This window comes from Pan paniscus, chromosome 6 (assembly GCF_029289425.2).
Source record: "Pan paniscus chromosome 6, NHGRI_mPanPan1-v2.0_pri, whole genome shotgun sequence".
Lineage (NCBI taxonomy): Eukaryota > Metazoa > Chordata > Mammalia > Primates > Hominidae > Pan > Pan paniscus.
In genome coordinates, this window is record NC_073255.2 from 53,447,387 (window position 1) to 53,460,134 (window position 12,748).

The 12,748-nt window shown below is 36.0% G+C and overlaps 1 protein-coding gene across 2 annotated transcripts in view; it reads left to right on the forward strand.

Annotated features, from left to right (window-relative positions):
- The window catches only part of ABCA13 (ATP binding cassette subfamily A member 13), a 513,749-nt gene that overhangs the window by 400,605 nt on the left and 100,396 nt on the right, over window positions 1-12,748 (forward strand). For both annotated transcript variants that reach the window (XM_063606228.1, XM_003805826.7), the window contains exon 56: window positions 8,571-8,721. In XM_063606228.1, the coding sequence (XP_063462298.1) occupies window positions 8,571-8,721 (151 nt within the window). The remainder of the gene's footprint in view (window positions 1-8,570; window positions 8,722-12,748) is intronic.

The following is a 12,748-nucleotide window of genomic DNA, read 5'->3' on the forward strand; positions in this document are numbered from 1 at the left end:
ATTATGATTTGTCTAGGTATAGATTATTTTGTATATATTATACACATAAGGATCTCATTCCTGAATATATACAACATTATTATTTTCTTTCAATCTTTATAACTTTCTTTTTCTTGCCTTATTGCACTGGCCAGCACTGGCATTATAATGTTGAATAGAAGAGGTGGTAATGGGGACCTTACTTTTGTTTTTGATATGAAAGGGAAAACTTTAAATATTTTATGATTAACATAGGCTGGGTGCAGTGGCTCATGTCTGTAATCCCAGCACTGTGGGAGGCCGAGGTGGATGGATCACTTAAGGTTAGGAGTTCAACACCAGCCTGCCCAATGTGGCAAAACCCCATCTCTACTAAAAATACCAAAAAATTAGCTGGGCCTGGTGGCACACGCATGTAATCCCAGTTACTTGGGAGGCTGAGGCATGAGAATCACTTGAATCCTGGAGGCAGAATTTGCAGTGAGCCGAGACCGTGCCAATGCATTCCAGCCTGGGTGATGGAGTGAAACTTTGTCTCAAATAAAATAAAATACATATTTTATTATTAACAGAAATATATAGCTTTTATGGACTTGGCATACATTTTAAAATCAGATTAAGAAAGTTCGTTTGTATTTTCCTTTCTAGCTCAATGTTTTACTTTTATTTATTTATTTTTATAAAGAATATATTTAGAGACAGGGTCTTGTTCTGTCACCCAGGCTGGAGCACAGCAGCATGATCATAGCTCACCACAGCCTCAAACATCTGGGCTCACGTAATCTTTCTGCTTCAGCCTTCTAGTAGGTGGGACTACATGCCCAGCTATTTTTATAAGCAATAATTTTAACATTTTACTATTTTTTCTCACCTTTTCTTTATACTCTTAGTATATTATGTGACATTAAATAATTTTTAAATTTTATTTAAAAAATATTGAATTCATGGATAAAGTTGACTTGGTCAAAATTTAATACCCCTTTTATATATCACTTGATTTAATTGGGTAATAGTTACTAAAATTTTGTGGTGATTATTATATGAAATTATCTTGTGAATTTTACTTATTGTAACACATTTGCCAGGTTTAATTGTCAAGGAATAATGGCCTCAGTAAGTAACTTGAAAATTGTTTCCAGCCTGTTTTCCAGAATAGTGTATGATCCATGTAATTTTTACATAGATGTTTCAAAGAATGCCCTAATGAAAGCATTTGGGTCTAAATTTATCAAAACAATTTTAATTAATGATTCAATTTCGTTTTACATGTAGAAATTTTTAGGCTTTCTATTTCTTCCTTTTCTTGGTTTATTATGTTTTAAGAGATTTTTCTATTCCATCTAAATTATTCCATTTCTATGCAGAAATTTGGTGCATAATATACTAAAATTTTATTTTTAATATCTATCTTAAGTGATGTTAGTATTCCTGATACTGGTATTTTGTATCAAATTATATTAATGTTTCTATTCATTACTATGTTTAAAGTACTCTGTTACTGTCTTAATTTTGCTTATTATAACTTTCCAGTTCTAAAATTTTTATTTGATTTTTTAAACAGATTTCAATTTTCTAGTATAATTCACCTCTTTTTCCTCTTTTTTGTTCATTTATTAATTAAACTATGTTAAAGTCTATGTCTGATAACTCCAATATCTATATCACTTGTGGGTTTATTTTTATTTTATTTGTTTTTTATCTTATTTATTTATTTTTAGTGGTATTCCTAGTGTATTCATTTTCTAGGACTACTGTAAAAATATACCACTGTCTGGGTGCAGTGGCTCATGCCTGTAATCCCAGGGCTCTGGGAGGTTAAGATGGGAGGATCATTTGAGGCTAGGAGTTTGAGACCAGCCTGGGCAACATAGCGAGACTCCATCTCCACAAAACAGAAACAAAACAAAACAAAACAACAACAGCAACAACAAAACATTTAATTAGCCAGGCCTGATGGTGCATATATGTAGTCTGAGCTACTTGGGAGGCTGAGGTGGGAGGATTGCTGGAGCCCAGGAGTTCGAGGCTGCAGTAAGCTATGATTGTACCACTGCACTCCAAGCTCAGCTACAGAGTGAGACTCCATCTCAAAGCAACAACAACAAGAACAACAACAGAACACAAACTTAGTGGCTTAAACCAGGAAAAATTTATTCTCTCATGGTTCTAGAGGCTTGAACTCTGAGATCAAGCTGTTGCCATTAGTTCCTTCTGATTGCTGTGGGGAAGGGATCTGCTACAGCCCTGTCTCCTTGGCTTATAAAGGACCATCTTCTCTCTGTGTTTTTATATAGTCTTCCCTCTATATATGTGTCTGTGTCCACATTTTCCTTTTTTTAAGGACATCAGTCATACCAGATTAGAGCCCACCATAGTAGCCTCCTTTGAATTTGATTTTCTCTGTGACATTTTATCTTCAAATAAGGTCATATTCCAAGGCATGGGGAGTTAGGACCCCAATATTATTATTATTATTACTATTATTTTGGATGGGACACGATTCAACCCATAACAACTGATAAATTTTGATTAAATGAAAACATTTAGAGTCTCTGGATGATTCTGTTTTACTTCAAAGAGAATTCTCTTTAGCTTTGATATGGAATTAGAATAGATAAAATTATCACAGAAAATGGGATGATCTTACTAAATACATTTTTTAAAGGGCTTGTCTATTTTTACATTTCCGGAGGCTTCACTGTTCAATGGCCCTGACTGAAAGCCACGTTTATTTGCCAGAGTCCCAACACCTGAATGTCTGCTTAATGACAGTTTCTGTTATCCCAGCTGGTTATTCCAGGTTTGTTATAAATTTGATAGGTTTAGTTACTTTTTAGATTCTTAGATTTGTGTTTTGATTTCCCTCTTCAATTATAGACCTGCATTACTCATACATTAATGAACATCTCAAGCATGAGACACCTAGAGTTACAGGGTTTTTCTTACTTTTTTCCCCCTGGGATATTGGCCTCTCAAGTCCTGTCTGCTCTGGTAGCCCTGAATCTCAATTTTTATCTCTTCCAAAGACTAATAACAGCTTTGCTTAGCTCCTCTGCCTTTTAGCCGTCACTTTCTCCACAACATCATTACTTCTTCTTCCTCATTTTATATGTGTGACTAATATTTTGAGGAAAAACAAACAAAACACATGTCTCCTCTCAGTGAGTTTCTTCTTTTTGGGATTTGAATCTTTAATTCCTAGTCTTTAAATAGATTTTTCTGCATTTTATCCAGCTGTTCCATTATTTTATGGGCTATTGAAAACAACTCCCATTTTAGCATCAATTTTGATAATAAAGCGAAAGGATAATATAGCACATGGATGGTATATTTGAAGCCACAGGTAATATGTACATTAACATTTATAAATATTCCCCTATCCAGAAAATACTTGAAACTTGAGTTTCCAGTAGACATTTTTTTTTTTTGCATAACACATGTAAACATTTTATGGTACATACTTAGACTTAACATTTATTCATTGTCTATCTGAACCATAAACTTAAGTGGATATTTTGTATTTTTTTCTGGCAGTCTTGCTCTCTTTAGAAGAATGCATAAACAATAATACACCAGAATAATTATGGTACAAAAGCTGATTGGAGCACTACGGAAAGATTCTAACTAAAAATTATACATGGATATTTTTATTATTTAAACATAAGGGAATGGTTTTTTAAAAGTTGATGCTCTAAAGACTTAAAGGTTAAAATTTTATGACATAAGTGTGGAAACTTTGATGATAAATGTGCTAGCTGAATTTGAAAGATAGGAGAATATGGATGTAATAGAAACTAATGTAAAGGAAATTAAGTACCCAGTAGATCTTAAATTCTGTTTTCTCTTATATTTATCACATACAACAGAATTAAAAGTGCAGAATATTAAATTAGCGCTGCCAGTGATAAACTTGAGAAATTGTTCTACTGTGTAGATTAGAAGCCATTGACATGATGAGTAAGAGAATGGTATACAATGTAGAGGTTGGAGAGATACATTTAAAATTTATAGCTTTTCCTGTGGGTCAGAGATGTGGAACATGAAAAAATGAAACAAAAACTCTACTGAAAAAGGTACTGAGTTGTGGCTTTTGGTACAACATTTAAAGAGCTTGCAAGTTGTCACTTTCATTTTCACAACAGGAAAATACCTTAAAAACTAAAAATTATCAACTCTTCTTAGATCCCTCAGAGATTTGAGGTCAGAAAGCAAACTGCTACCCCAGTACTAGAGAGACAGTCAGGGGACCCCCTACACCCGTGGGTTCATATCCATGGATTCAACTAACTGTGCCACAAAATATTCAGAAAAAAAGGGATGATTCTGCTGGTACTGAACATGTACAGACTTTTCCTGTTGTTAGTATTCCCTAAAAAATACAGCATAACCACCGTTTATATAGCATTTACATTGCATTAGGTATTATAAGTCATCTAGAAATGATTTAAAGTATTTGGGAAGATGTATGTAGGTTATAAGCAAATACTACACTATTTTATATAAAGGACTTGAGCATCCATGGATTTTTAGTATCCAAGGGGAGTCCTAGACCCACCCCACACGGATATAGAGAAACGACTGTACTAGAAGGAAGCCCAGGACTGTGAATCAGGAGACCCAGAAGCAGAAGTCACCATATGAGGCCAGGATCAGTAGGAACACATCCACTATAATCAAAAAGTGATGTAGGCTCAGTGTGGACTAACTTGAAAGTAGCCTTGGGGGCTCCTCACTGGTGAGTATTACCTACAGGAACCCTACCAGATTCTCAGTGTGAAGACAGGGGAAAAATCCTTTCATGCTTTCAGCAGGAGTTAATTATATGGAAGTATGCCCAGACCTCTGTAAGCATTAGAAAGACCAGCCCAAAGGGGAAACTGCTTTTCCAGAGCCTAACTGACCTGGGAAAAGGGAAATGCCCAGCTCAGGCTCTAGAAGACTGAGACATGATTGTGGGAATATAGACCTCTTCCCCTCAACCAACTCCTCACCACCACATCAGTGGTGCTCCTGTGTAATAACCAGGGACTAAGAGAACTACAAGCCTCAGACTCTATTTAAGATAGAATCTCTAGGCAAACCCAAAGACAACTGGGTATAAACACAAGGACACTAGAACTAACACCACTGAGACAGCCACCAGTAAGCACAGTATAACTTCTAGTCAGATAAACTCAAACCTCACACTAAAAGCCCAAATAACAGCTTAACAATAAAGAAATAGACATCATCCAAACTATGCTGTCAAACCACAATGGAATTAAACTGCAAATAAAAAATAGAAGGATAGCTTTAGAAATCCCCAAATATTTGGACATTAAATAACCTATTTCTGGGTAACACACACGTTAAAGGAATCAGAAAAGAAATTACAAAAATTAGGCTTAAATGAAAATGAAATTTAAACCTATCACAGTTTGTGGAATACAGCAAAAGTTGTGCTTAAAGGAAAATTCATGGAATTTGATGCATCTATTAGAAAAGATTAGAGACCTAAAATAGATAATCTAAGCTTATATGTTACTAAACTAGAGGGAGAGGAGCAAATTAAATTGAAAGTAAGTAGAAGAAAAGAAATGATAAAAATTAGTGGAGACATCAATAAAATTATAAAAAGGAAAATAATAGAGAAAAATCAATGAAAGTGAAAGCTGAAATCAATGAACTAAAAGATGAAATAAATAAAATTGATAAACTCCTAGTGAGATTATCCATGAAAAAAAGAAAATATAAATTACTAATATCAAAAACCAAAGATGTTATCCTTACTAATCTCACGAACATTAAAATATTAATAAGGAAATATTTTGAGCAACTCTATGCCCACATCTTTGATAACTTACTTGAAATGGGCCAATTCCCTGAAGACATAATTTACCCAAACACATACAAGGAGAAATAGACAATCCAAATAGGTATATATCATTGAAAGAAATTGAATCAATAACTAATGACCGTAAAAGCAAAAGCACTAGACTTAGGTGATCTCACTGGTGAATTCTACCATTTAAGAAAGAAATGATATCAATTTACTACAATGTCTTTTAGAAAATAGATACAGAACAAATATGGTTAACTGTTTTTATGAGGCCAGCATTACCATAATACTGAAACCAGACAAGGGCATTACAAGAAAGGAAAACTATAGCCTAGTATCTCTTATGAATATACATGCAAAAATTTTCAACAAAGTATCAAATTGAGTCTAACAATGTACGAAAAGAATTATATACTGTGACAAAGAAGGACTTATTCCAGATAGGCAAGGTTAGTTCAAGTTTTGAAAATCAATTAATATAATCCATTACAACAATAGAATAAAAGGAAAAAATAGTTTGATCCTATTAACAGATGCATAACAACATTTTTCACAGAAGCCAACACTTATTCATGATACTAACTCTCAGCAAACTAGGAACAGAAAGGACGTTCCTCAGCTTGATAAAGAACACTGTAATAAACCTTCAAGTAATATACTAAATCATGAGAAGCTAGATACCGTTCTCCTAAGTTTGGGAGCAAGACAAGGATGTCCTCTCGCTCCATTCTTACCTCAATACTCTGCCAGCAAGCAGTCCTACATAATGCAATAAGAGCAGAAAAGGGAGTTAAAATCACACAGATTGTGAAGGAATAAATAAAACTGTTATTGCTTGTAGATGACATGATTATATATGTAGAAACTCCCAAAGAATTGTCAAAAAAAATACTCCTAGAACTAATAAACATTTATATCAAGGTTTCAGGATACAATGTTAATATAGAAAAGTCATGTTTCCCTATATATCTACAATGAATAATTGGAATTTGAAATTTTAAAAACATATCATTTACATTAACAATCCCCAAAATGAAATACTTAGCTATAAATCTAACAAATTATGTGAGGAAAACTACAAAATCCTAATGAAATAAATAGAAAAAGCTCTAAATAAATAGATATTCCATGTTTTGGGGTAGAAAAACTTAACATCAACAAGATATTGGTTCTTCCCAACTTGAATGTTAGGTTTAACACAACCCCAATCAAAATCCCAGTGTTACTTTGTGGATACTAACAAACTGATTTTCAAGTTTATGTGGAAAGACAAAAGATCCATGATAGGCAACACAGTATGGAAGAAGAACAAAGTCTGAAGACTGACATTACCTGACTTTAAGATTTACTATAAAAGCACAGTAATTCCCAGAGATAGCCCCACATCAATACAGTCAACTGATATATGACAAAAGAACAAAGGCAACCATGTGGGCAAATAATCATCTTTGCAACAAATGGTGCCAGAACAAATGGACATCCACATGCCAGACAATGAATCTGGGCACTTAGCTTATACCTGTGACAAAAATTAACTCCAAGTGGATCTATGACCTGATTGTAAAATACAAATTATAAAAGTTCTAGAAAATAACATAGGATAAAATCTAGGTGACCTTGGATGTGACAATGTCTTTTTAGATACACTATCAAAAGCATGATCCATAAAAGAAAATGTTGGTAAGTTTGACTTCATTAAAGTACATTTCTGCCCCTGCAAAAGACACTGTTAAGAGATTAAAAAGTCAATCCATAGACTGGGAAAAAATTTTGCAGACTCATGTCTCATAAAAGACTTGTATATGAAATACATAAAGATCCTTAAAATTAAACAATAAGAAAACACACAGTTAAAACGTGGGTGAAAGATATGAACAGATGTATCACCAAAGAAGACAGATGCAAATAAGTTCATAAGATGCTCAACATCATATGTCATTGGAAAATTGCAAATAAAAGCAACAATGCAATGCATCTGTATACCTAATAGAATGAGTAAAATACAAAACACTGACAATACCAAATGTTGACAACAGTGTAGAGCAATAGGAACTCTCATTTGCTGCTGATGGGAATTAAAAATGGTACAACCACTTTGGCAGACAGTTTGGCAGAATCTTATAAAACTAAATATAGTCTTCCCACCTGATTCAGCAATACATATTAATAAAAAAACAGTTTGATTATGTATGTAGGCACAGGAGTTTCACACAAAAAATAAGACTCAAGGAGCTGCCCAGATGATTGAGGCTTATGTACCATATGAGGCTAAACAAAGCAAAAGGGATTTGGGGATTCTGGGCAGGGGAGGCCAGCTATGGGAAGGTGAGGGGAGGAAATGTATGGTGGACTAGGGTTGTCTCATTATGCAGATAAGAGTCTCTCCAGTTCAGAGTTTTCTGGGAAAGTAGCTCTCTTTCTGGTAGGGAGACATCTTTACAAATGAAAATTTCCTTTGTAAATGTGAATTTCCTTTTCAAAAGAAGACATTTATACTGAATTTTTAGGCAGTTAAGGAGAGATAAAGAGCTTTTCCTGTGTCCTCTGGTTCTCAGTTGCCTTTAGCTCAAAATAATCCATATGCCAAAGAGGCCTATTTTGGGGTGACTTCTTGTATTCTTCACGTCTCATGAAATGAACCTATTATTGTGAAATGAACTAATTGTTTTAAATAAACTGCAGTGGACTTGTTATTGATGAGCCACATTTTAAAAATGGGTTGGTGCCAGTTTGGGAAACTGCTGTTCTCAGCCTGTGCTGCTTCTCTCTGCAGAGACGCCGTGGACCTGTCTTCTGCTGGCGCGGCAGGCGTGCTCATTGGCTACTGTCCCCAGCAGGATGCCCTGGACGAGCTTCTGACTGGTTGGGAACATCTCTATTATTACTGTAGCTTACGCGGGATTCCAAGGCAGTGCATCCCTGAGGTAAATCTCCCTGGGGTCTTCTAGATAAAGGGACCCATGGAGGAATGCTTGGTGACCACCTCTGGCTCCAAGGCAGCTCTCTCACCCTATGAGGAGAAGGAACTGTAGTATCAGATAAACTTACCTGCAAGAGATTTTCTAATATGATTATACTGAAGAAAACATTAAATATATTTCCCTTATTTTACATTATATATTTAAAAGGTATCTGTGTGAGGCAGTCATGTGGTCGGAGTTAAAGCATAAATACATCATTTATAACTTTGTATCCCCCTTGCTCTTTTCTTCCTCTCTAAATGCCTTTTACATTTATTGAACTACAAACTTGTATTCAGGAAGAAATATCACAAACTCTGTATTTTCAGGGCTTGTGAAAGAGTGGGCACAAATTATGTGTGGAATCTGGGGGACTGTTGGAAGGAATGACTTCCTGATGAGTGGGCGGACAGATTCCTCCTGCCAGGGGATTCCTTTCTGGGTGGTCTTAGGGGAATGAAGGAGTGGCAGAAACTGCAGACCCCCACCTCCATCACTGCCTGTGACAGGAGAGAGGCAGGTGGAGCAGTGAGAGAGCAAAAGACAGCTGCCACTTCTTCTGTGTGAGTAGAGGTCAGCGAAGCAGAGCGGACAGCCTTGATTGACAGCTCAGGATGTTGTACCGTGAGCCACCAAAATTGCAGTTACTTAAGCACATTTTTACCTTTTCTGCACCTCATTATAGAATGTCTGGGGTGCGTGCTCCTCAGATTTCTGGATTCTGAACTAGAAGCAGAAATAAGTGGCTTATATGATGCGTTTGCAATTAGATTCTGCGGGAGAGCGAAAATTCTAGGACTCACAGGAGACAAAACTAATAGCTTTCGCCTTCACTGGTCCATGAACATTCATTCTCTGTTCTGTTTTTATAATGCTTCAGCATTTGTTTCTTATTTATGCTTTCTAACTTTAAGTGAAACTAAACAGAATGTCTGCACCTCATTGTAAGGACTCTGGCCCCTTTTCCCATCTCCCGTCTTAATAAAGCAAAGATCTGACCACCCCACAGAGACCTGCTGGTTGTAGTTAAACAGTTATTGGCATCCGTGGCTAATTGTTGGCTCAATTTTTAATCGGTGTTTATCTCTGTCAGCTCCTCTTTGTTAGTTTTTGATGAAAGAGGCGGGTGCTTGGCAAAGGCTTTAAGCTGGCACTTTTGTTTTTCGAGGGAAACATGCTTATGAAAAAGCTCTCGTTAATGTAGGTTGGTGCTTTCTGTCATTCAGGGCAATTGTGTCTTGATATTCATCTGTCTTACAACTTTGTTTTTCTGAATTGTTCTACCAATAAAAGTTATTTAAATGGTAACCAATTAGGAACTGCCTTCATTTCCTTTATAAAACTGTAACTGATTTTGCAGACAGTATTGCTACTTGCTCTTGTTTCTAAGATGTCTGCACACTTTTGCATCTGTTTGCAAAGGAGTTAGCTCCTTTTCTGGAAACAAATTTTCTTTTCTATATATTTTGGGAATATTTAAGTTATAGAACAGGCATATCCATTTTGAGGTGCTTATCACAAGGTGTCCAGAAAGAATTATTATAAAATAATGGAAAACAATAGTTTTATCTTTCAGTATTTTTTCCACATCAGGTACTGTTCTAAGTATTTTACAGCAACCATATGAAGTAGATGCTTATTCCCATTTTACAAACTGAGAAATTAGACACAGTTTAATTGAGACACAGAGACACAGGAAAACTGAGACACCAGAGAAATTAGGCCACTTGCCCATGTTCACATGGCTAGTATTTGGCAAGGTTTTACTTTGAAACCATATAAACCAGCTCCAGGGTACAAGTTCTTGACTAAGACATTACTCTGACACTTAGTTTATTCAGGTTGTTAGTTGTATAAGATGGAATTCCTGGTGGTATTAACAGTTCAGCCTTATTTTTATAACCCTGGGATGGCCAAAGAAGTGGAAACTGTGTGGGGTTAGTGCATGACTTCTCTAACATGGGGCTCCTCCTGCTGCCTGGCTTTCCATTGGTCTGGAGTTGGAATCAACGTGTGTGCCTCACCTCCAGGCTTTCAGAACTCATAGATATGGGGGTAATCTTTAGACACATCTGCTGCTCACCTTAGTTGTTTTCTTCAGGCTGCCATCTATTTTCATTGTAACATGGAGAGCCACCATTGTAAGCTCTATGATTCTAGTGGAAGACCCTCTGTGCTTGCTGGGAGGCTCCTTTGTTCAGCCTTACAGTCCCCTCTTCTCCCTCCCGGAGACCCTCAGAGCCCATGCCATGGCTGAGCCAGTCCACCTGTGCTCCACTTGCTGGTCATTTCTAAGTATGGTCAAATTGCTCACTTCCTCAACCTTTCAAAAGTTTGATGAGGTAAGAATAAGATGCCACTTCATAAAGCTTGAACTTAGGTTTGACAAGTTAACAATGATTTTCAAATTTCCCATGATTTACACTGCACAAAACTGTGCAGTGTACATATTTGAGCCTCAATTTAATTAACCTTGTAAAACATGTTATATTAAGTTATATCACTTGGTTATTACCAAATGATGCAAGAGATGAGGGCTACATAGTCTGGGATGCTAGAGAAAATGTGTCAGAGTTCATCATGCTAGGTAGTTTCAATGTTAGTGTCATACCATAACAAACAACCAGTACTTCTAAATGGGAAGAGATTTGGCAAATTCTGTGTTTTAGTTTTCCCTGGTATAGAAGAGGTATGGCCCCTCATCATCTTAGTTTTGTTAGTACCTGCACATTCCTACCAGGGACTATCCCTACTGTGTCTTGCTTCCCCTTATCTTCTCTAAAGACATGACTTTTATATTTAAGTTTTCTTCCATTCACACAGTCAGTTTAGCTAGAAGGAGCTAGAAGTTATAAGATAGTAGGAATGGGGACAGGAGGTCATCTTCAGAGGAAGGGCCAGGATAAACATTTCCATCTGAAATCCTTGGTTCCCTTTCCCTACTTTACGACTCATTTTGGTCTTTAGTCTCACAGAAATGTTGACCTGGCCATTATGTGTGCTAGTGGAAACACTTTGGCTTTGGAGTCCGATAGATGTATGTGTGAATCTCAGGGCAATTTATTTTGGCTCCAGTGATGTTTATGGAAGTCCTACTATGTGCCAAACATGAATAAACACTGGGGATTTGCATCCCAGTGCATATCCCATTGAGATTCATCCCAAAACCAATGCATCCACAAACGAAAGCATCCCAAAACAAATGCATCCCAGTAACTTGCCTGAAGTATGGTACAATTTCTAGAGCTTCATGAGAGAAAAATACCAAACCACAGAGAGAGATTCTGTGAACTTTTGACATTTTGGGATTTTAGGCAGTATTTTGCCAACTGAGATTGCTAAGGCATTGCTTTTGCCATTACTTTGACAGTATTGCTGAGTGCAGAAAAGACTACAGCAAAATACTTCTTATTAGGCTATTTTCAGTTATTTTCTGACAACATGACATTCAGAAAACATTGGATCAAACTAATACATTTGTTCCTGTATACTCTGGAATCTTTCCTATGGTTAACCAATCCAGAATTTGCAGGCTGTAATATTTAACCTTTTGTGAAATTGGGAAAACATGACATATGTTTCCTAACTTCATAAAAATATGCAATAATAATTTGGCAAGTTTATTCAAAATGTAACTTGCATTCTCAGGTGCATTTCTCCAGAACCAGGTACATATATTATTATTTTTATTTCATTTGTCAGTTTATCAGTTTTCATTTATGTATGGCTAATCTTTGAATAACATGGATGAGAGTAACTAAACATTTCTTTATAATACATGCACACATACACACATTTTCATTCTCTTTTTCTTGTAATATTTATAGATCTAAAAATAACCAAAACAATCATTTTCACAATTTGTCATTTTTGCCAGCCTCACCACTGTTAGTACAGCAGGTCCCCAAATAACATTGTTTAGTTCAACATTGTTTCATTACAATGATGAGAAAAATAAAATTGATTTCCTGCCAGGACCACTGTCGGAGAG